This window comes from Triturus cristatus, chromosome 4_2, assembly GCF_964204655.1.
Source record: "Triturus cristatus chromosome 4_2, aTriCri1.1, whole genome shotgun sequence".
NCBI lineage: Eukaryota > Metazoa > Chordata > Amphibia > Caudata > Salamandridae > Triturus > Triturus cristatus.
In genome coordinates, this window is record NC_140586.1 from 129,584,759 (window position 1) to 129,609,798 (window position 25,040).

Here is a 25,040-nt window from a genome sequence, read left to right on the forward strand (position 1 = left end):
TGCCATGTGGAAAAGATGGATAGCCAACTTCTTGTACCAAATGTAAGCCTTACGAAGAGCAGTGTAAAGTTCCAACCTCTGATCTACTCTGTCAACACCACCCATGTGCCTATTATAGTCTAAAATGCACACAGGTTTGCGCGCTTCAGCGACCTGACCCCAAACAGTCACAGGTGCAGTGCTTTCATCATGGATGGTAGTCAGCATGTAGACATCTCTCCTGTCTGTAAACTTCACAGCAAGAAGCTCCTGGCAACGCAACGCACTGCACTGTCCCCGCACAAGCTTTTGACACACAAGTTCTTTCGGGAAACCTTTACGGTTAGAGCGGATTGTGCCACAAGCAAGAGTGTCCACTTTGGCCAATTCCCTGAACAACCGCACACCAGTGTAGAAGTTGTCTACATATAAATGGTGGCCTTTGTTAAAAAATCCTCTTCCAAGTTCCCAAACAATTTTCTCAGTCACTCCAAAAGTGGACGGACAACCAGGGAGATTAAACCTAGATTCCTTACCCGTGTACACCCTGAAATTAGAGACCTATCCAGTCCTACTGTCACACAGCATATACAGCTTTATTCCATAGCGTGCCCTCTTACTAGGAATGTATTGCCTAAAAACCAAGCGGCCCTTGAACAACACCAAAGACTCATCCACTGCAATTTGTTTCCCAGGAGCATAGATCTCAGGAAATCGATCAACAAAGTGATCAAGGACAGGCCTAATCTTAAAAAGACGGTCACAGTCAGGGTGATCTCGTGGCAACGCTAAACCATTATCAACAAAATGCATCATCCGAAGCAGTAGCAAATACCTGTCACGACTCATGACTGCCGGAAAAATAGACGTTGCCATCAAGGGACTGCTAGACCAATATGAAGACATTGATGGCTTCCTTAGCAAGCCCGTCAAAAAAGTTCAACCCAAGAACTTCTTCATCTCTTCAACATTTGTGGGAGTCCACCGGGTAGCTCTAGAGTGTGGCTTAAGACTGGCACAGTTGTCCCTCAAAAACTGTTCGGCATACAAATTAGTCTGCTCAACAATCTCTGCAAAAAACACATCATCCATAAACAACTGAAAAAAATTGACCGGCAAAAAGTTTTCAGTATTCACTCTAGACCCTGGAACACCAGTAAACTCTAGCAATGCCGGCTGCACCATGCCAGGGGCAACCCAGAGGTCATCACTTTCAAAGGGAAGCCTAGCAGCCCCAGCCTGCAGCCCAGAAGCCTCTTGCCGCACTACACCAACGGGAAGCCTTGCAGCCCCAGCCTGCAACCCAGGCTAACGCCGGCCCCCATGCTTCTGAATTGTTTGAGACACTCCTCAGCTTAAATCTGACCCAGCATGTCACTACTCCCACTCATATCGGGGGCCACATCTTGGACCACATCTGGTCGCTGGGGGTATCACTCTCTGGCCCTATTGTCTCTCCATGCGTCTGGTCTGATCACTCGTTGATCGAGTCCTCCATCTTGGTGAAGGGCTCGGCGAGACCCCCGCCTTTAGACGGCGGGACTGCCAGGAAATGGAATGCGCTCGACTTTCCTGCTTTTTTTTCATTTCTCACTGAGACTCAACCTCCCTCCAGTGACAGCTTAGATATCAATGCTCTGGATGCCAATATTACCAACTGGCTTACAATGGCTAGCGACCAATTTGCCCCCCTCTCTCGATTTCCCCGCTCCCGACATAGCAACTCTCACAAATGGTTCAATTCAGCTCTGAAATCTTTACATCTTGAGCTACGTCAAGCGGAGCGTAGGTGGAGACGTAATTATCTGAGCGTCGATAGGGAGATGTACGTCCTTGCACGTAAGGAATATAAAAAAGCCATTACCACCACCAAGGCTGCTTTTTTCTCTAAGAGAATACTAACTGCCCCTAATAAATCTAAAGAGATATTCAAGGTTCTGGCTGAATTAACATCTGATGCCAGGACACTCCCTAACCAGGCCCCTTCTGCTGAGTCATGCAATGCCTTGAATTCTTTTTTCATTGATAAGATCTCGGCAATCAAAAATTCTATTCCCTACTCTCCCTCGACGGCTATTGTCGCAGCACCCTCTATCAACACTTCTATCTTGACCTGTTTTCCGACTCTTGATCCCGACTCCTTAGCCAAATTGACCACGCGTGTGAAATCCGGCTCCCCCAAGGATTGCTGCCCCCCTACTGTGCTCCGCGAGGTCTGTCGCACTCTCCCGCACAGTGTTCTACCCCTACTTAATGCTTCTCTCAGCTCCGGAATAGTCCCCAGGTCGTTCAAGGAGGCGATCCTAGTGCCTCTGTTGAAAAAGCCTGGCGCGGATCCTGGGGCCCTCGCAAACTATCCACCTATCTCCCTCCTGCCCTACCTGTCTAAGATCCTGGAGGCACATGTCACCATCTGCCTCTCGCAATTCATTGAGGAATCCAACTTCCTAGAATCTAATCAAGCCGGCTTTAGACCTCTCCACTCCACCGAGACGGTCATCCTTGCCGTGATGGACAACCTCAGAAGCAATGCTGACAGAGGCTCTCCCCAGGCATTGGTCCTTCTGGATTTGTCAGCAGCATTCGACACGGTGGATCATACCATCTTACTCCACCGTGTCGAGTCAGCTGGAATCCGTGGGGTCGCTCTGACCTGGGTCAGGTCTTTCCTTGCGGGAAGATCTCAAGCTGTTAAATTGGGCCCTTTCAGAGCCACCAGCGTCCCGTCACCCTGTGGTGTCCCCCAAGGTTCTTCTCTGTCACCTCTCCTTTTCAATTTGTATCTTCAACCCCTCATCCATTCTCTGGGTAAGTGGGATGTCACCGTGTTTAACTACGCGGATGACTTACAAATTGTCTTTCCCCTTACTACCCCTGATGCTATTATTAATTTCCAGGCAGTCATGATACACATCCAGCAGTGGATGAATCAAAACCATCTAAAGCTTAATCCTGGGAAAACTGAGCTCCTCCTTCCTGGGAGGAGCGCCTCCCTCTGGGGCCCTCAGTTCTGGCCCCCTGAGCTCGGCCCTTCGCCCCTTCCAGCTGATCGTGTAAAGAGTCTGGGGGTCATTATCGACTCTGAGCTCAGTCTCAAGGCCCATGTGAGCGCCGTAACTTCCACTTGTATGTTCCAGCTCTACAGAATACGGAAAGTTGCCCACCTTTTGACCTCGGAAGCCTTACTACAGGTCATAATAGCACTGGTGATGTCCCGTCTGGATTTTTCCAATTCCCTTTACCTTGGCCTCCCAAAATCCTTACTGTCCAGGCTACAGCTTATTCAAAACCAGGCCGCTAGACTTGCCTTCAAGATTCCAAGATGGCAGTCGGCCAGACCTCTGTTCCATCAATTACACTGGCTGCCTATCAGTGAAAGAGTAGCCTTCAAGATCTGCTGCCTGGTTTTCAAAGCCCAGACTGGTTCCTCTCCGGCTTTCGTAAAGTCCTTGGTTACTTCTTACTGTCCCCCGCGTACCCTGAGGTCCACTCATCTCCAGCTTCTGGCTATCCCCCGTGTAAAATTTTCTAGGTTAGGTGGACGCAGTTTCTCCCACCTGGCACCTAAGCTGTGGAATTCTCTCCCACTTTCCCTTAAGACTGAGTCTCGCCTTCTGCCTTTCAGGAAATCTTTGAAAACTCTGCTCTTTTCACATCCCCGCTAAGTCCTCCCTGCTCTGCTTGGTAGTCTATCAGCACCAGGAAACCTATGGTGTCAGTGCGCTCAATAAATTCTCCTTAACATAACATAACATAACATAACAGATGCCTCTTGCCGCACTAGCGGCACATCAGTCTCCTCCTCTAACACAGGCACTTCATCCGCACTAAGAGTATCTTCATCATCCGATGACTCCATACGGAGAGACAACTCACTGCCAGAATCGTCCCCTGCCTCCTCTCCCTCAGATGCAGAGTCAGTCTCTGAACCAATATCAGAGGAAGACTCAAACAGCAAACCAACAACCTGCTGAGCAGTCATCCTGCGGCTAGCCATTATACTTACTAAGATAGAAGACTGCACAAACAAGTCAACAACAACCAACAATGTGCAAACCAAGTAAGTAAAGAAATGTGTACCTTTATCACAAAGATCAATGTACTCAAAAACTATACAATCCAATTACAAGAGACAGCTGCACTCACCAGAAACTAACTCTGCAGTGACACAGCAAAAACCAACGATATCAAACTAGAAAGAAGAAAAAAAAAACACATTACTCACAAGACAACAAAATACACATCGAGCACCAATGCAAAAAGTTTTTGACACTGCTATTATTACACTATTTCCAAAAAAAATTCATGCAGAGAAATCAAACACATTTACATTGTACAAAAAAGAGTCTCTTACCAAACTACACAAACAGCAGAACCGCCAGAAACACGGCAAACTGAAAAGAGCAAAAGCCTTCACCTAGAACAAAAAAGTAAAAAAAAAAAACATTACTATTGCAATTCACAAAAAAAAAACAATAAACATAACAACATTCTATGTTACTACCCAAATGGCCAATCGTTATGTTCCAGGTGGGGCAGAAAACAGCAGGAAAAAAAAGGCTACTCTGTCCCGGGGCGGGTGGGCCAAATACATATTATAAAAATTGCCCCCTGGAAGCGACACTTGCCAAAGGGGTCACTTCCATTTTTATTTACACTAATTCCCTGGTGTCCAGTGGGCTTTTCTGCCCCCCCCCTGGGGCCAGACACGGAGCGAAAGTGGACCGATCTGCCCCCAGGGGGGGCAGAAAAGTCTGTGCAAAAATGATTCCCCAAGGGAAGCGACCCTTGCCCAAGGGGTCGCTTCCCATAACAAAATTGCGAAATTCCCTGGTGTCTAGTGGGCTTTTTTGCCCCCCCTGGGACCGATCTGCCCCCAGGGGGGGCAGAAAAGTATGTGCACAAATTCTCCCAAATTCAGCCCCAGGGAAGCGACCCTTGCCCAAGGGGTCACTTCCCATATCAATATATCGAAATTCCCTGGTGTCTAGTGGGCTTTTCTGCCCCCCCCTGGGGGCAGAAACGGACCGGAAGTGGACCGATCTGCCCCCAGGGGGGGCAGAAGAGTCTTTGCAAAAATTCTCCCCCAGGGAAGCGACCCTTGCCCAAGGGGTTGCTTCCCATATCATCATTACGACATCCCTGGTGTCTAGTGGGCTTTTCTGCCCCCCCTGGGGGCAGAAACGGACCGGAAGTGGACCGATCTGCCCCCAGGGGGGGCAGAAGAGTCTTTGCAAAAATTCACCCCCAGGGAAGCGACCCTTGCCCAAGGGGTCGCTTCCCATATCAATATATCGAAATTCCCTGGTGTCTAGTGGGCTTTTCTGCCCCCCCCCCCGGGGGCAGAAACGGACCGGAAGTGGACCGATCTGCCCCCAGGGGGGGCAGAAGAGTCTTTGCCAAATTTCTCCCCCAGGGAAGCGACCCTTGCCCAAGGGGTCGCTTCCCAATTCACCATTACGACATCCCTGGTGTCTAGTGGGCTTTTCTGCCCCCCCCCTGGGGGCAGAAACGGACCGAAAGTGGACCGATCTGCCCCAGGGGGGGCAGAAAAGTCTGTCAAAAAATTGTCCCCCAGGGAAGCGACCCTTGCCCAAGGGGTCGCTTCCCAAATGGCCGAAAACAACATCCCTGGGGTCTAGTGGGGGCATTCCTGTCCCACGATCGCGACGCTGTGCGCGATCGTGGAACAGGAATGCCCAGCATTGAGACATCAGGGGAGAGGAAATACTCTTTCCTCTCCCCCGATGCCTCAAGGCCCTGGAATTCCGCCCCCCCCCCGCCACACCGCAGCAAAACACATACCTGATCTGTTGGACGCGCTGGAAGAAATGAATTCCAGCGCGTCCAACGCTTCCTGATGACGCCAGCGCGCGCTGTGCGCGCTGACGTCACCAGGAAGCGTGGGGGGGCTCGAGGGTGGCAGCGGAAACTCTTCCGCTGCCATCCCCATCTGTGGGGGCACGATCGATGCCCCAGGGGGGGAGCGCCAGCGCTTCCCCCAGGGGCTGTGCTCATGACGGAGCGGTTCCGTCCTGAGCACAGCTCAACCGATGCTCATGACGGAACCGTTCCGTCATGAGCATCGAAGGGGTTAATGTTCTAATTCCAGATTTTAATAATTCTCCCTCAGATAAGGCCTGAATTTGTGACTTCAGATTTTCACACAAGATTAAAATTACTCCAAACGTTAATTCCTCATAGTGCAAGACCAATGCCACTTGCCAAATATTAGTTTGTTCAACAGGCCAAAAGTCCTAGTCCAATTAGAAAGGGTCCTTAGTTTTCGGTGTTAGCAATCTATCTGTGAGGATGTAAATGTGTAAATTATTTAACACGCTTCAAAAGATGTCAAAAATGGCCTTTTGTATGTATCATCCGAATAACGAAAAGCGGCATAGCAGCATAATATCATAACTAAAAGCGGTCAGAGAAAAGGGACTTCAAATGTGTCTCCAAAAAATATTTATCTTACTAGTTTATGTAGAAACCAAGGCCGCAGGAACCAATAATTTTAGATTGAGTAATCCTATATAAACACAACCGACCAGAAATAGCTGAATGAGAAGATATACTTCCATACATATATACTTCAAAAACACATATGGAGAAAAATCAACAAACTCGTAAGAGCTAAATTACGGACACAATAGCAAGGTAGTTAAGACAATTTGCAAGCATTTTTTTATAGATGTTTCAAGAAGTTGCGATACACTTGAAGCACTAGTGGCGGAACTCACATTAGCATCTGGCCCATACGAGCAAACATTTTTCACATGGATGCCTTGTCTGTTTGCTTTCTCAACACTGCCCTCCTACCCTCCATTTGCTTCCCCAGTCCTGATCACCCACCCACTATTTGCTTCACAACCTCGTCTTCTCACCCTTTGTTTGCTTTTTCAACCCTGCCCTCTCCCGCTTCATTGTACGGCAGCCCCAGGCCTTCCCTACATCCCACCTACCCGCCCGCTGCCGTCTGGTCACCCCCGGCATAACCGCCATCTGGCTACCCCGGGCCCTCCCACTTCTGCCACTTGGCCACCGCAGGCCCTCCCTCCCTCCCACCACTGCCGTCTGGCCATCCCAGGCCTGCCCTCCTTCTCACCCACTGCTCTCTGGCCACCCAGGGCCCTCCCTGCCTCCCTCCCACCCACCCACTGGCTACTGTCTAGCCTCCCTAGGCTCTCCCACCCACATGCTACTGTCTGGCCACCACAGGCCTCCCTCCTGCCACCCACTTCTGTCTAGCATTCCAACCACCCACCCACCCCTGCTGCCGTCTGGCCACCCCGGCCCTTACACCCCTGCTGCCGTCTGGTCACCCCAGGCCCTCGCTCCCACCCCAGGCCATCCGCCCCCCTCCCTCCGACCTGCTGCCGTCTTTTCACCCAGGCCCTCCCGCACTCCCTCCCTCCCATCTGCTGCCGTCTGGCCACACCAGGCCCTTCCTCCCTCCCCCCTGCTGCCGTCTGGCCGCCCCAGGCCTTTCCTCCTGCCCACCCGCTGCCATCTAGCCACCTCAGGCCTTTCCTCCCGCCCACCCGCTGCCATCTGGCCACTCCATGCCTTCCTACCCGCTGCCGTCTGGCCACCCCAGGCCTTTCCTCCCGCCCACCTGCTGCTATCTGGACACCACAGGACCTCTCTCCCACCTGCTGTCGTCTGGCCACCACAAGCCCTGCCTCCCTCCCACCTGCTGCCGTCTGGCCACACCAGGCCCTCCCTCCCGCCGCCGTCTGACCGCCCCAGGCCTTTCCTTTGGCCCACCCGCTACCATCTAGCCGCCCCAAGCCTTCCCTCCCTCCTGCCCACCCGCTGGCATCTAGCCACCCCAAGCCCTCCCTCCCTTGCACCTGCTGCCGTCTAGCCACCCCAGGCGCTCCCTCCCTCCCACCAGCTGACGTCTGCCCACCCCAGGCCCTTCCTCCCACCTGCTGCCATCTGGCCACCCTAGGTCCTTCCTCCCTCCCACCTGCTGCCATCTGGCCACCCCCAGGTCTTTCCTCCCGCCCACCCGCTGCCATCTGGCCACTCCAGGCATTTCCTCCCGCCCACCCGCTGCCATCTGGCCACCCCAGGCCTTTTCTCCCGCCCACCTGCTGCTGTCTGGCCACCACAGGACCTCTCTGCCACCTGCTGCCGTCTGGCCACCCCATGCCCTTCCTCCCTCCCACACACTACCGTCTGGCACCCCCAAGCCCTTCCTCCCTCCCACCTGCTGCCACCTGGCCACACTAGGCCCTCCCTCCCGCTGCCGTTTGACTGCCCCAGGCCTTTCCTTCGGCCCACCCGCTGCCATCTGGCCACCCCAAGCCTTCTCTCCCTCCTGCCCACCCGCTACCATCTAGCCTCTCCCTCCTTTGCACCTGCTGCCGTCTGGCCACCCAGGCCTGCCCTCCCTCCCACTAGCTGCTGTCTGGCCACCCCAGGCCCTCCCTTCCTCCCACCCGCTGCTGTCTGCCCACCCCAGGCCCTTCCTTCCTGCCACCTGCTGCCATCTGGCCACCCTAGGCCCTTCCTCCCTCTCCCTGCCACCTGCTGCCATCTGGCCACCCTAGGCCCTTCCTCCCTCCCACCTGCTGCCATATGGCCACCCCATGCCTTTCCTCCTGCTGCCGTCAGGCCACCCCAGGCCCTCCCTCCCACCTGCTGCTGTCCGGCCACCCCAGGCCCTCCCTCCCTCCCACCCGCTGCCATCTGGCCAACCCAGGCCCTTCCTCCCTCCCACCCGCTGCTGTATGGCCACACCAGGTCCTTCTTCCCACCGCTGTCTGGCTGCCACAGGCCTTTCCTTCGGCCCATCAGCTGCTGTCTGGCCACCCCAAGCCTTCCCTCCCTCCAGCCCACCCACTGCCGTCTAGCCACCTCAAGCCGTCCCTCCCACCTGCTGCTGTAGGCCACCCCAGGCCCTCCCTCCCTCCCACCCGCTGCCCTCTGCCCACCCCAGGCCCTCCCTCTCACCCGCTGCCATCTGACCATCCCAAGCCCTCGCTCCCACCTGCTGCCGTCTGGCCAACTCAGGCCTCCCCTCCCGCCCACCCACTGCCGTCTGGCCACCCCAGGCCTTCCCTCCCGCCCACCCACTTCCATCTGGCCACCTCAAGCCCTCCCACCCGCCAACCCTCCGCTATCCAGCCACCCCAGGATCTCTGTTCCCCTCCTGCCCACCCGCTGCCATCTGGCCACCCCAGGCCCTCCCGGTTTCCCTCCCACCCCCTGCCGTCTGGCCACCCAGGCCCTCCCTCCCACCTGCTGCCATCTGTCAAACCCCATGCCATCCCTCCCTACATCCATCCATCCATCCCTCCCACCTGCTGTTGTCTGACCTCCCCAGGCCCTCCCTCCCACCCCCTGCCGTCTGGCCACCACATGCCCTCCCTCCCACCCCCTGCCTTTCTGGCCACCCCATGCCCTCCCTACATCCATCCCTCCCTCCCACCTGGTGCTGCCTGACCTCCCCAGGCTCTCCCTCCCTCCTGCTGCTGTCTGGCCACCCCAGGCCCTCCCTGCCTCCTACCCTCGGCTGTCTGGCCACTCCATGCCCTCCCTACATCCATCCATCCCTTCCTCCCACCCGCTGCTGTCTGACCTCCCCAGGGCCTCCCTCCCACCTGCTGCCGTCTGCCCACCCAGGCCCCCCCACCTGCTACCGTCTGGCCACCCAGGCCCTCCCTCCCACCTGCTACTGTCTGGCCAACCCATGCCCTCTCTCCTGTCCACCCACCCGCCGCTGCCTGGCCACCCACCCGCCGCTGCCTGACCACCCCAGGCCCTCTGCCACCCAACTACCCACCTGATGCTGTCTGGCCACCTAGGCCCTCCCTCCTACCTGCTGCTGTCTGGCCACCACAGTACCTCTCTTCCACCTGCTGCCGCCTGGCCACCCCAGGCCCTTCCTCCCTCCCACCCGCTGCCGTCTGGCCACCCACCCCAGGCCCTTCCTCCCTCCCACCCCGCTGCCGTCTGGCCACCCCAGGCCTTTCGTCCCTCCCACCCGCTGCTGTCTGGCCACCCCAGGCCCTTCCTCCCTCCCACCCGCTGCTGTCTGGCCACACCAGGCCCTTCATCCCACCGCTGTCTTGCCACCCCAAGCCTTCCCTACCTCCCGCCCACCCACTGCCGTCTAGCCACCTCAAGCCCTCCCTCGCACATGCTGCTGTTGGCCACCCCAGGATTTCCCTCCCTCCAAATCGCTGCCGTCGGCCACCCCAGACCCTCTCTCCCTCCCTCCCACCTGCTGCTGCCCTCTGACCATCTCAGGCCCTCCCACCCCCCTCCGTCCCCCTCCCGCTCATCTGCTGCTGTCTTGCCACCCCAGGCCCTCCCTGCCTCCCACCTTCAGCTGTCTGGCCACTCCATGTCCTCCCTCCCTCCCTACATCCATCCATCCATCCCTCCCTTCCTCCCACCCGCTGCTGTCTGACCTCCCCAGACCCTCCCTCCCACCTGCTGCCGTCTGGCCACCCAGGCCCTCCCTCCCTCCTGCTGCCATCTGGCCACCCAATGCCCTCTCTCCCTTACACCCACCCACCGCTGCCTGGCCCCCCAGGCCCTCTGCCACCCAACCAACCACCCGCTGCCGTCTTGCCACCTAGGCCCTCCCTCCACCTGCTGCCATCTGGCCACCCCAGGCACTCCCTCCCATCCGCTGCCGTCTGGCCACCCCAGGCCCTCCCTCCCACTGCCGTCTGGCCACCCCAGGCCCTCCCTCCCTCCCTCCTTTCCACCCACTGCCGTCTGGCCAACCCAGGCCCTCCCTCCCTCCCTCCCTTCCACCCACTGCCGTCTGGCCACCCAGGCCCTTCCTCCCTCCCACCCGCTGCCAACTGGCCACCCCAGGCCTTTCCTCCTGCCCACCCACTGCCTTCTGGCCACCCTGGGACTTTCCTCCCGCCAACCTGCTGCCGTCATGCCACCACAGGCCCTCACTCCCTCCCACCCGCTGCCGTCTGGCCACCACAGGCCCTTCCTCTCTCCCACCCACTGCCGTCTGGCCACACCAGGCCCTCCCTCCCACCGCCGTCTGGCCACACCAGGCCCTCCCTCCCACCGCCGTCTGGCCGCCCCAGGCCTTTCCTTTGGCCCACCTGCTGCCGTCTGGCCACCCCAAGCCTTCCCTCCCACCCACCCTCTGCCGTCTAGCCACCCTAAGCCCTCCCTCACACTTGCTGCCATCGGCCACCCCAGGCCCTCCCTCCCTCCCACCTGCTGCCATCTGGCCACTCCAGGCCCTCCCTCCCTCCCACCCGCTGCCGTCTGCCCACCCCACCCCAGGCCTTCCCACCCACCTGCTGCCATCTGGCCACCCAGGCCTTCCCTCCCGCCCACTGCCGTCTGGCCACCCCAGGCCTTCCCTCCCGTCCACCCACTGCCATCTGGCCACCCCACGCCTTCCCTCCCACCCACCCACTGCCATCTTGCCATTCCAAGCCTACCCTCCCTCCCTCCCACCTGCGACTGTCTGGCCACCCCAAGCCCGGCCACCCCAAGCCCTCCCACCCGCTGCTATCTGGCCACCCCAAGCCCGGCCACCCCAAGCCCTCCCACCCGCCGCTCTCTGGCCACCCCAAGCCCGGCCACCCCAAGCCCTCCCACCCGCCGCTGTCAGGCCACCCCAGGCCCTCCGTCCCCCTCCTGCCCACGCGCTGCCTTCTTGCCACCCTAGGGCCTCCCACCCTCGGCTGTCTGGCCACTCCATGCCCTCTCTACATCCATCCATCCCTCCCTAAATCATCCCTTCCTACCACCTTCTGCTGTCTGACCTCCCCAGGCCCTCCCTCCCACCTGCTGCAGTCTGGCCACCCAGGCCCTCCCTCCCACCTGCTGCCGTCTGGCCACCGCATGCCCTCTCTCCCGTCCACCCACCCGCTGCTACCTGGCCATCCCAGGCCATCTGCCACCCAACCATCCACCTGATGCCGTCTGGCCCCCCAGGCCCTTTCTCCCAGCTGCTGTCTGGCCAACCAAGGCCCTCTCTCCCACCCACCCATTGCTGTCTGGCCCCCCCAGCCCTTGCTCCCTCCCACCACCGTCTGGCCTACCTAGGCCCTTTTGACCGCCCACCCACCCACCGCCATCAAGCCTCCCCAGGCCTTCTCTTCCACACATGCTGCCACCCACCCACTGCTGTCTGCCCACCCTAAGCCCTCCCGCCCACTCGCTGCTGTCTGGCCACCCCAGGCCCTCTCCCGCACCCGCTGCTGTCTGGCCACCCCAGGCCCTCTCCCGCACCCGCTGCTGTCTGGCCACCCCAGGCCCTCTCCCGCACCCGCTGCTGTCTGGCCACCCCAGGCCCTTTCTCCCTCCCGCTGCCGTCTGGCCACTAAGGCCCTCCCGCTGCCGTCTGGCCACTAAGGCCCTCCCGCTGCCGTCTGGCCACCCCAGGCTCTCCTTCCCTCCGTACCTTCCTCCCTCGCACCCGCTGCCGACTGGCCACCCCATCCTCCTTGGGCAGTTTGCTGCCCCATTTAATCCCTCCCGCCCATGCTTGGTTGTCAGTTTGCTGGCCCATCCAATCCCTCTTGCCCGCCCTCCGTCCGTGTGCATCCCCAGCCCCCAACACCCACCCTCTGTTGTTGGTGTGCTTTCCCAGCCACTCCCAACTGCCTTCCCCCATCTCCTCCCACCCTCTGTTGTCCATGTGCGACTCCCATACATTCCAGCATTGTAGAAGAACAAAGTGGGAGATTTCTAAATAATAATAATAATAATTGGGAGAATGTATTTCCCTTATTGACTTTGTGAGAAGTTGGCCTGGCATATGCTGGTCACTAGTTATAGTGGCCACCTTGCACCAGTCCAATTCGACTCTTATGGTAGATAGGTTTAAGACAACCTTTTTAAAGAAAGCTATCCTAATGGTAGCTGAGGAGAGCAGCCTTCAGGCTAGTTCTCAGAGGAATGTGAAGCAGCTTGTTTTACCTTATAATCTCTTGAATTACCAAATGAAAGGACACCACACAGTTATATATATATATATCAAATATATATGTATTTATTTCTAGACACACTCTGCTAATCTCTTTATTAGATTAGTAGTCAGGAACACATTCAAATATCAACGTTTCACAATAAGTTAAGCACAAATATGGCTGGGGCCCTAGGGGCGTACCAGACCATATACTAAAAAAGAGGTTTAGGAATGTCGACTTGCAAGGGGACAAGGCCTAGGGCCTGTAGAATCGCTGGGGCTTCACTAATCCACCCAAGGCAGGTAAGTAAAAGACCCACGGGAGACACGTGCAGTGTGAGAACACAGCCGCGGGTTCCCTATTGATTTCAATGGAGCATGTCGCAGTTGGATTTTTAAAGTTTTAGGGTACTTCGAGGAAGTCTACAAGCAAGCCACTTACAAGGTAAGTAATTTGAGGGCCAACACACACTAGGGCACCGGAGTGCACGAGTTACCTCACCCAGGGAAGCCGGGTGCATAGGTGTCTTTTGGTGTCGGGTCGCTGTTTTCTGTGGAAGCCAATGAAAATGTGCTGCTTGCGAAGACTGAAGAAGTGTCCGGTGGAATCCAAGGCTGGATTCAGGATGAAGATGACCTGAAAGCAGAAGGGACAGTGTTCACAGTCACTTGCCAGTGACCTGGGGCCAGGAAGATGGATGCCCACGAAAGTCGGGTGATTTCAGGTGATCAAGGGTGTTTTGACTCTTCACCCACGAGGTCCAGGAGGCATCGACGATGACCAGCGGCTGGATTCGGAGTGTCCCATGATGTCTGCAGCTTACTGAGGTGTCTGCAACCGGATTGGAGCCAACAAGCCTTGGCAACAGCAAGTCTCATGGAAAGTGAATAAAGTCAGTGGTGCAGACCAGCAAGGTCTGAGGCACTCACCCAGTGAGGGTGAGTGAGGGCAGGCCTGGAGCAATCAGGGGAGCCCTTTGGTGCGATAAAGTCTTCAGGGGACCCACAAGCCAACGGGCAAGGGATTGCGAAGACGCCTCGTGAGGAAATGCTTCACAGGAGCCCACGGTCATTCGGGACGGGGTAGGCCTCTGATTTTCGGTGCACAACCTGCTGGAGGCTTGGGCCACAAATGGTCCAATGCACAAGTTTGTAGAACGTCGTGAAGGGGTTGCACTCGACAATAGTGCACGGTACCCGGGTATTGCTGTTCCTCGTCACTCGTGGGGTCCACTCACCTCCGCTCTGCTGGGGACTCACAATGGCCGTCGAGAAGTCAGGAAATCCACTTCCGGGGCTGCAGGGACTTCGGACTCCGGCGGGAGCGGGAAAGTTTGCGACGGTTGATTAGAGTTTTTGGTGCCTGCCAAGCAGGGGAGTCACTCCTTGACTCCAAGGGAGATTCTTCCGTCTTCCAAAGGTAGTGGAACGTCGAAGGGCCAGGATTCTTCTTGTAAAGCGTCGTCCAGGGATATCTAGTTTGCAATGGCAAGGGTTCCCTATCTTATACTAAAAGAAAGGGAGGGACTAGCTTCATGACCACTCCTCTGGGAGGGTCAGGGTAGGGGATGGTTACACCCACTTCCCTTTGTCCAGTTTCGCGCCAGAGCATGGGCAGGTAGCCCCTGAACCAGTTTGAGCTGGCTTATGCACAGAGGAGCCTACTGCTCTCCCAGTGCAGGACTTCAAAGCACTCTAGGATTGCACCCACCCAGCCCCAATACACTAAATCCTGTCTGGAAGGTGGTGACACCTCCCTGTGACAGGATGCCTATTGTTGGGCCTCCTCCACTGCGAGTTTCAGTCAGCAGCAGGAGGGCAGCCCAGTGTCTGTGCTGGTGGCATCCATTTTGTGATGCCAGGGCTCTTTCAGATTTCTACCGTGTTTCCACAGTGGGTACATGTCATCCCCTCTAGAAGGGTGGGATCATACTCCCATACCAGTTACTAGTGGGGGGGGGGGGGTATGATTCCAAGTTGTTTGACACCAAACACGACATGTTTTGATGCAGTCATCCCAAAGTTAGCATTTACCGGTAGGTTATAATGCACTTAAGAGTATATGGTTTAACCGCATCCACAAACAGCCACAGAGAAGACTCTACCAGCTGCAGAGGGGTCCTGCTCATGCAGAGGCACCCCCTCACATTGTAAACCAAGCACCCTGCCCTCAGGATTGATAGGGCCTGCCTTAGGGGTGACTGATAGGTTTATATGTGTGTGTATGGTGAGATATAGGAACCTATACCTCAGTGAGGAGTGCTAACACTACCTCACCCAGGCTGCAGTAACAGGCCTGTGGTGTCAGATTTAATCTGCTTCCCAGGGGTGGCATAATACATGCTTCAGCCCCTGGTAGGCCTGTGAAGTACCAATGCCCATGGTACCTAGGGTACCATATACTAGGGGCTCATAAGGTACCACAGTATCCAATCACTAGTGCATCTATTATGCACCCCAATTTGTTTAGAGAGAAGAGAGAGACTGGGGCCCTGATTAGCAGGGACCCAGCCAGACTATAGCCAGAAACCAGTCTTAACATCAGAAAAAAAGTGGGGGCAACATAAGTGCAGATCCTACTCTCCTACAGACTTCTATTGAGGCCTGAATCAGGTTACTGTCATGTACGGGCTTTCCAAGTCTGCTGCTGCAGAATCGGATATAAGAAATGCAAATGTACATTTCTTTAGGTCTCGGCTAGCTAAGGCTGCGCTTGCGCAGTCTCGCTCGCGAGAGATAATGACTTGGGAGAAGAGGGGCTTGAACCCGCCCCTCTTCTGCCCTGTTCTCCATTGGCTGGCCTCGTAAATGCTGGCCAGCCATTGGAGAAGAGGTCCCGTCACTCCAATCATGCCCCGTCCTTTTCGGATCGGGGGGCGTGTTTTTTAAAGAAAGTCTCATTCTCTCCTCCAGCCAATGGCTGGAGGAGAGAAAAGACAAACACGCCCCCAAATCCGAATCCGCCACTGCCTTTCTCCGAGGCATTTCTTCTTGACCTCGGAGAAAGGCGGTGGTGTGCTTGTCCTCTCCCCCTGTGTTTAAAATAAAATTTAAAAAAATCAGCATATTGTTTATAAATAAAATGTTTTGAAAGTATGCTTTTGTCGTTGTCCTGTCCTCGGAGCTGATTTTTTATCGTTCACTGAGATCTGCTTTGTGGGCCAGTTCTAGCGCTCAGCTGCTTGTTCTGCAGCCTTCAGGGAGCTCTGCTGGTCGGTTCAGCACCTTTCATTGAGATCTGCTTTATGCGCCGGTTCTAGCGCTCAGCTGCTGCTTCTGCAGCCTTCACGGAGCTCTGCTGGTCGGATTTTTACCGTTCACTGAGATCTGCTTTGTGGGCCAATTCTAGCGCTCAGCTGCTTATTCTGCAGCCTTCAGGGAGCTCTGCTGGTCGGTTCAGCACCTTTCACCGAGATCTGCTTTATGCGCCGGTTCTAGCGCTCAGCTGCTGGTTCTGCAGCCTTCACGTAGCTCTGCTGGTCGGTTTCAGCACCTTTCACCGAGATCTGCTTTATGCGCCGGTTCTGGCGCTCAGCTGCTGGTTCTGCAGCCTTCACGGAGCTCTGCACCTTTCATTGGGATGTGCTCTGCGGGCAGGAGAGGTAGCGGGACTTTGTCCGGGGGAGCTTTGCCGCCATATGGCACCCGCTGCCCTGCGCGTGTTTGTGTGCCAAAAGGCTCTGAGAGGGAAGGTTACTCAGCTGTTTTGGATAGCTGGCAGGGGGCGGGCAGGCAGCCCTGTGTGGCTGGACATCAGGGTGTGGGGTGGGCGGGTCGCACACCGAGGCCTTTGTGGATTCTGGACGGCCTAATTCAAACAACAGACCGAGTTCTTAGAAATGCAGGCCCCACAGGAGGTCGACCCTAATCCCTGCACTCGGAGAGCTCGGTCACAGCCTGTGTGTTTATCAGACTGTTCTGCCAACCTGCCCCTCCTCTCTGTTTTCTCTGCTCGGCGAAGTAAACAACCCCTCGTTCGCTTGGATGCTAACACACACACTACCACGTAGGAGTGTGAAACGTACCAGGAAGATACCTCAGTGGGGAATGTGGCTGTTGCAGAGATGTCCGTAAAACTGCAGGTTTGAATCACGGTTAGGTTGAAAACTGTGCTTAGCGCCTACTGAGGAGAGTGTTTGCGTGACTCGTGAGTCACAGGTTCCAATCCCAGCAGGCCTTTCCTCCGGCCGAGGCCAGGAGAAGCAGTGGTGTTTCTCTTCCCCCTCAGCGCTCACCCGGGCACCGCAGGGCTGAGCTGGGCACTGCCCTCTGGGATACGCGGGAAGGACTCAAGGCAGGCACCGAGGCCTTCACAGCCCAACTCTCCCTGAGTCCGCCGGGTCTTCCTGCTAGTGCTGTACCCCCCAGATGCTGGTGATATAGTTCCGCAGGATAAAGTGCTTGCTGGGTGCTGAGATTTGTGTAACATTCAGTGGTCTGCAGGTTTGGTCACGGAGGGGTTGAGCAAACGCTCGCCCTTGCAAGTTGTTTGAAATTATTGCCGTTAAGTTGAGTAGCAATAACTTGTTACTTATAGCTCCTCAAACCACACGCGACGACAGTAAGCACTACACAAGCGCCGTGTTATTATTCAGCGGGTCACAAATGCATCAGCTTTTGCTCTGGAATGCAGCCAATACGATATTTTTCATCAGCACATGTACACGGTATTAATTAAGCAATAACAAAAAGATTCAGGTCTGAGTGCAGGGGTTTGAGCCTGTGAGCTTCAAAATCTAAACAGACCCCGCCATTAGGTGCATTGACCCACAGAGGTATCTCCATTTGAATTTAACACGTGTCTTGTAAATTGCAGTGTTCAAAGGCTCCCGTGACAGCTACACAAACTAATTCGCTAGCTCACTGGGATGGGTCCCTCCTCCTGTACATTAAACAAGTCTCGGCAGCAAGCACATTATCCCTCCGGGCTATATTAGAAGTGCCAATAGCAATTAAACATGGATTTTCCTAACTGGTGACTTTATCATTTGTGGACAATACATGACATAGAGGGCAGGAGGGTGGCGCAGCAGAGCAGCAGGCTGGGCAGGGGGCCCCGGGGCCACATGGTCGCCGGTCGTGAGCTGCCTGTCCGGGATTCCCGGTCCGGGCTCTGTCCCCGGGGTCCGCTGGAGGGTAGCCGGTGAATGCATTCCAGCGGGGGGCGCCCGGCCAGGGTCCGGGGGCTGCTGTGGGCTCCGCGGTGCCGGACACCTCTGGGACCCCGGATGCTGCAGAGCCGTGGGGCAGCACCTCCGCCGCAGTCAGGCAGGCAGCGAGCTGTCCACCTCAGCGCACTCCTGTCTCCTTCTCTCTCACCCCTCCCGTCCACTCTCTCCTGCCCACTCACTCGCTGTTCATCTCATGCTCCCTCTCCTGGAGTCTGTGCCCCCTCTCTGCTCCCACCTCTCTACTCCTCCCCCCACCCCCTTTACTTCCTCATCTCCGTCCTCCGACCGGGCGCGCAACACCAATTGGACTCAAAGGGCTTCATCCCCCCCCCCCCCCCCCCGTGTGTGGCAGCCCGGGATGAGACAGCTTCCCAGTGCCCACACAGCCGCACCCGAGCACTTCACAGGTCTTTGAAAGACCATTTGCATGTTAATGAGGCCTCGCTGGTGTTTCACCCCTTCTAAGAGCCCCTGCAGCTCCACTCTGCCTATTGCTTCAAGATTCAGGCCAGCACCCCCCCCCCCCCCCGCGCAAAAAATGTCTTAGCCCCCCCCCCCTCGAAATTGGGCTCTAGTTGCGCCTGTGTGCAACCAGACCTCTTGCACGGTCTGGGAGACACAACCTAACACATTGCTTTTATAAGTGTTCCCCTTAACTTAATTGTTTTGTTCGGTGTTGATTTTTTCTTCTCCCTGTCACATAATAATAAAATGCACGATACAACTGAAATGCTTGTGACAAAACATCACCAGTAAAACAGTTATTATTTTTAATTTCACAATATTTATTGCAAGCATATAGTGGATTGGTCAGGTAGCTGCCTGTTTTCTCTTTTTGTTTTTGTGCCGCTTGCAAAATATCCATTGCGACAGCTTGCCAAGTCCAGATACATTGGGTTTGCCAATGCTTGTTTGTAGTTACTGTGAAATGCGCACAAAGCACTTCATAACAAGCATTTACAATGCAACGGTCTTGGCATTGTTAAAGTTAGAGCTATTGGCATTGCTCATGACATTATTTTTGTTTGTTTTTGTTTTTAACAATGCCGTTTCTTTAAATGTTTTAAAAACAAACACATAAACAAAAATAATGTCATGAGCAATGCCAATAGCTCTAACTTTACCAATGCCGAGACCATTGCATTGTAAATGCTTGTTTTTTACCTGTCAGAAGCAGGAGAAAGCACTATGGCAATCAGAGAGAGCCTGATACAAGTGGTGTGCACAGGCCCGAAGAAGCACGTTACTGGCAGTGCATCAGGACCGGCTTTAGCACTGGTGGCACCCAGTACAACGATGTTTGTTGGCGCCCCCCCCCCATGATCTCCTCCTCACTACCGCCCTTTAACAGTGCCCCTCAAGTCTCCATAACCACTCTCTCTCACATGTATTTCCTTTGTGTTATAGTGCCCCTCGTGCCACTGTAAGGTATTCGATCACTTTACATCACACACACACACACATAACACAGAGACCATGAATCATAAGTGTGTAAATCAGTGTATAGGAAACGTTACATCAGACAGAGGACTACATAGTGTAAGAGTGACCATTCATCCCTACTGGTAGACAGTATAGTTTAAGAATGCTTAGTGTAGAGAAGCACAAACTTAAAATGTAAAACGTCACACCATTATTTGGTGTTTGGCTTTACTAAGAAGAATTGTTTTCTCCCCAAGTGAAACCCTTTTTGCAAGGAGGATATTGAAAGACTGGGGGGAAAAATCATAACCCTTTAATCTATGCCTTACAATTTGCATGCAGCTCTTTGATGATAGTCATTAGCTCACTGTTCTATATTAGAATGTAATCTTATAAACTGCACATGACAATAGGATCTCTCTGACAGCAATAACCCACTGACCTTTTTTACTTAATATGCACTTTTTGATCTGCATGGTACGCATGCTTGCAGCAGGAATTTTAACCACCTGCTTACCGATGACTTAAAACTTCCACTACTCGAAACTCCGATCTCTCTGCAGCAGGTCCATCAATCACCAGAGTTATCTTGACATTTTTATGGTTGCCTATAAATTGCTGGAGGCAAGGAACGCAGCAGCAGGTGCTTTTCAAACCATATTTTACTTGAAAACACAGTGCCACCCCTTAAAGTTAGTGCCTGGTAAGGTGGCGCTGATCGCACTGCCCTAGAGACTGCCCTGCGGTGTATACACAGTTACACAATAGCAGGCTCGGTCAGCTGAAGCCCACAGAGGAATCGGGTTTCTGCATACAGGAATTGGGAGGCAGGAGACTAGCCTTGAAATCGGTAGTCTCCAGTCTGAATTGGGAGGGTTGGCATGTATGCACGCCAGCTCCTCCCACCATTCTTCCATTGTCCGCTTACTGCCCTAATTTCTTCCGCTTACCCACCATTTTCAGATAGCTTTCACTTCCCCGTCCTGTCTCTGTTGTCTGTTTGACCCACACACACGGCCAGACTGGGAACAGCAACCATCCCTGGCAATCTGCTCGACCTACCCCGTCGGAGGGGGGAGGGTAGCGATGCTAGTGAGAAGCACCGCTCCAGCTTTTGTTGCAGGGGGTCAATGCTGCAAAACCGGCCCCCGGTTACAAAACCGGCCCCCAAGCTTTCGGCCCACCGGGGAAACGACTGGTGCCGGCTACGGCAAGACCGGCCCTGCCCACACAGCCTGTTCCTCCCACCCTCCATAGTTCATATATTCCACCATTATCTCGCTTGTCCTCTCACCCCAGTCCTGCATCCTTCTCTTCCAACCTCTCCCTTCCTAAGTTTTGCCTAGCTTCCTAACCTGCGCCTGTTTGCTTTTGCTTTTTAATTTAAATAAAAGCGCAATAGCGCAGGCGTGTTATAGATTACAATTATTTAAGGGTCTTAAACCCTGCAACCGTCGACTGGTGGCTGTTTCGACCTTACTGGCCAAGAGGGCGGTGGCACAATGCCGGGGGTCTAAAATTACCCTAACATTGAAAAAATGGATCCGGGATTTACTCTACTGTAGAGAATAACTTGGGATATACGCCGAGGAACTGCCTGAGACTTCATGCCCTAAAGATATCTGGGCTCCGCTTTCTGTCTATCTCCTGGGCAACCCTGATTTGCAATAGATGCTGTAACTTGATGCTCTTGCTGTATTTGATCCTGGGACTGATCAACTATTGTGAAATGCCCTCATGTTGATGATATGCTGCCTTGGGGGTCACAGTATAATCTACAGTGCCGTGGGGGGAAGAGGGAGGAGGGAAGTGGGTAGTTTCTGAGGGATGTTCTTTTTTTTTTTTTTTTTTTTTTTTAAAATGAAAAATGGTTGTTCTATCTGTGCTTATGGATATCTTCCGTGGTCCCTAATTGGGGGCCCGACTGTGTATTATACAAGATGTTCAATAAACAAATAAAAAATAAAAATAAAAAAAATATTTTACATTATTTGTAGCTATTCAGCACAGCAACCGCCCTGCTGTCCAGCATGGCTAAACATGATTGCCAAAGCCAAAAGTTGTCATAGGTGCAACTTTTTGCCTTTGTCAGTACTTGTTAGAAGAAATTTAGAGGGTTCAGAAACAATGTATTGGCAGGGAAAGAGATATATTGCCTTTTGCTCGGATGATATTACTGGAAGTATTACCACATGCTGTCTTTAATTTAATAAAAACACATAGCGGCATACCATTGTAGTAAGCAATCTTTATTGAAGGCCTTCGGGTGGAGCATGTTCATAATCATTAATTGATAAAGGCACAGCCAGCTACCAAAAGTTGCTAAATCTGAAAGCATGTGTTTTTTTTTTTTAAGTTCACAGCTACCGCTAAATGGGCGTCTGCTGCAGCCGTCTTTTTTTCTATTTTTATCTGTATTTTTTAGTATATGAATGTAAAAATATATTTTAGCTACAGAACGTCCTTATGACATTTAAAACATATTTATATAAGTCACTGTAGAGCCCTGTTTCCTGCTTCTGTTAAATGTTCTGCATTAGCTCAGTGCGGCCAGTCTTTCCTGGAAGCCGATCGGCAGGTCCCAGATCCTGGGCTCCTTGGAATTCGTTGTGCAAATGAAGCCGCGCGGCACAATGCCTCCCCCAACGTCAGCTGACCCGGCTCGCCATGCTCTCTGAGTCAGGACTCGAAAGATGACGCGGCACTTTGCGAGGTGTTGTGATCCGGGGGCTCGCGCCGACAGACGTCCCTTGCTCGCGCACCGATGTGGACATGCCACGACGCGTCCGGTTCCTTGTTTAGGTTATGGAAGAGGCGATCTCCGCGTTGTAGTCGCTGGAAGAGCCCCTGCCCCTGCAGCCGCAGACCGATGCCACCGACTTGTCGTTCACAGACTGAAACAACTTTTCACCCACAATGGCAGAGTCGGATCGTCTTAGTAAGTACCAGCAAGGATCTTTAAAATGCCGCGGGCGACAGGCGGGCATTGTGCCAGAACTGGCGAAAGATTTTTTGCATTTAAGTAGTAGACTCTTGCTGAAGATCTAAGTTTAATACCACCCTGTGTGATTTGGCAAAAACGGGTCAATCCGCATTCCGCAAAGTTTACAATTTAACGTGAACTCAAGATTAAAGGTTAAGTATCCTTTTGTTAAATCAAAGACAGTCTAGTTGTGAAAGACTTATTGTGGACATGTCAACTGCTGACCGGTACAAAAACTTTTTATTGGATTTTTGTCACTGCTTTTAGGTCTCGCCTAGGCAGCACATGCACTGTCTCTTCAAGACATGATGTCTCAGTTTATGGCCTTAGACGCCACCTCCAACTTTTGATTGGCTTTTTTCAGTGTCCTTTAAAAAAAACGTTTCTAATTGGATAATGGATTCCGGTGGTCCCACCGTTTCAGAATTTCTAACTCCCATGGAGTATTGCTGGAGGACTTGTCTGCTTCCACTTTCGTCATTGAATTTTGTTTCTGAGGCACTTTTTTTTCTATTTAAAACAAACACTTCGGTAGCAGGCGCTGGAAGTTGAGCATGCCTTCTACTCAGCGGCAGCCGTAGCCTGCACCAGCCACCAGATCGTGCGGTGTGTAATGACTTTGCTCCCCCATGGCGAGTGGTAGGCCTTTTCTCCCTGCGGCCACAGCGGTCTCTGTGCTTTTAGCTAATCAACTCTGACCTGAGTGGTCCTGGCATCAGTACATAGCGCACAACACACTTCACCATTGGTGAGGCATATATTGACTCTGTGTGCACCTGAATCAACTACTTGGTTGTATCGGCCCGTGGCAGCAGTGGTAGGTGTGCCGTGCTATTATTTTAATTCTGTCTTTCTTGACTCGTGTTGCGTGACTGTAGTTGTGTTTGCGTGGGTAAACAAAGTTTAATGACATGGTTTAGTAGCCCACATGACTCTGCGTAGTGCTACATGTTTCATATTATTTTTCTATTAGCCGCTCCTAAAGGTAAGTTTGCTAGCTTTTTTATTTTTATTTTCAAGTCACGGGGAGAACCTATGCTGAGGCTTGAAACCCGTTTCCTAGTCGGCAGCTTTAGCTGTTATGCCACATCCTGTCTCCAAGAGGATCTGAATTCTTTTGGGCTTTTATCTGCGTTTTAAATTGCTGCGCCACCCTCCGAGCGCACACACCCATAATGCTTTCCTACTTTTTGTTCCCTGTTTATACAATGTACACTGCTACGGCAGGGCGTACACAACAATCCAGAGCTGAAACTTGTCCAGATTCCATGGCACTCATTTCAAAGGTCACTGAAGGATGAAAGGCTAAGACCACTGATGAAATCCTGAGCTGATGGCAAAGCCGCACTGATCTGCAAGTTACATTAGGACCTCCGCTGTCGAGGTGCTAACCCACGGAGTTATCTTACCAGATTTGCACAGGAGGTTTGCACCATATAGCATCACACATTACTGTCTGTCAATAACCCATACTTCTTTGCAATACGATTTCAACACCATGGTTTTTAATTATGAGGAACCTGGGCACGGGGATTTGCCCAGGATTATTAGCAGCCTGGCCTCATTAGGACATAGGGTCCTCTGGCAGTTAAAGTTCGGCCCTGTGCAGGAGATGTAAACAACTAGCAGAGTGCCTGCAACGACTGTCTGGTACAGCTTTGAACTGCTGCCTTCACATTCCGATACACGAGGTTCTCAAGCAATTTGAAAATATGAGTTTTATCATCCCCGTGTTGGTCATATCGAAGCTCATATAACTTCCTCTCCCACTGGCTGGACTCAAACCGCTCATCTGATACGTTTAAGTGTAAAAGGCTTCTGAAATTAGAGGAACGCTTGCTGTGTGAACTAATACCGTTATGAGTTGAGCTTTTCATCTGCGTTTCTAAAGCAACTGAATATGTACACCTTAGGAGATATCTGATTCATTCACGCTTTTATCACCACCCACCTTTCAACCTTCCCCAAAGGTCCCAGAACAGATCTTCCACTTCCCAGCGCCTAGTGGTGGTTTAGTCCGCTACGAGGAACTTCAAAAGATTCTCCAGCAAATCAAACCACAACTTCACAATACACACATACACTACACACCACAAAATTCCACCCCACACAATTCCGCAACTAACAGTTCTAATTTAAACCACATAATTCCACTACAAACAATCATTTACGCCAAAAAATCAAACCTTTACAAACATGAGACCGATTGCATTGCAAATGCTTGTTTTTTTGGTTACTATTTTGTGGCTTTAATTTTTCTTTAACCAGTTCATCTGGTCTTTGTCCCATCCGTGGAACATAGCATGTTTACCATCTCTGTAATTAGCTATATTTATCTTTCCATACGTGCCTGCTTTTTGTGAATCTTTTTATATTCTTTTTCTGATAATACCTTTGTGACTGTGCATGCGGTTTCAGCATTCTGTGTGTTTTCCCCACTTCTCCCAGCACATTTCTTTTCATAACATAAAAGTTCTATATTCAGCGCCTTTGTCCTTTTGAGCTGCTTTCATTTGGTTTAGTTTATACACATTCGCCATTCCACGTGCTCTCCTGTGGACTATCGGTTTTAAAT

The 25,040-nt window shown here is 53.2% G+C and overlaps 1 protein-coding gene across 8 annotated transcripts in view; it reads left to right on the forward strand.

The window, feature by feature from the left end:
• Nucleotides 1–25,040, forward strand: part of SLC11A2 (solute carrier family 11 member 2) — a 475,484-nt gene that overhangs the window by 154,846 nt on the left and 295,598 nt on the right. For 2 of the 8 annotated variants that reach the window (XR_014960529.1, XM_085600797.1), the window contains exon 1: nt 22,169–22,420. The exons of the other annotated variants lie outside the window; for them this stretch is intronic. Coding sequence is in view for 1 of the 2 variants with exons in the window: in XM_085600797.1 (XP_085456923.1) it covers nt 22,399–22,420 (22 nt within the window). In the remaining variant the exon portion in view is untranslated. Of the gene's footprint in view, nt 1–22,168; nt 22,421–25,040 lie in introns of those variants that run through there. 8 annotated transcript variants of the gene reach the window in all.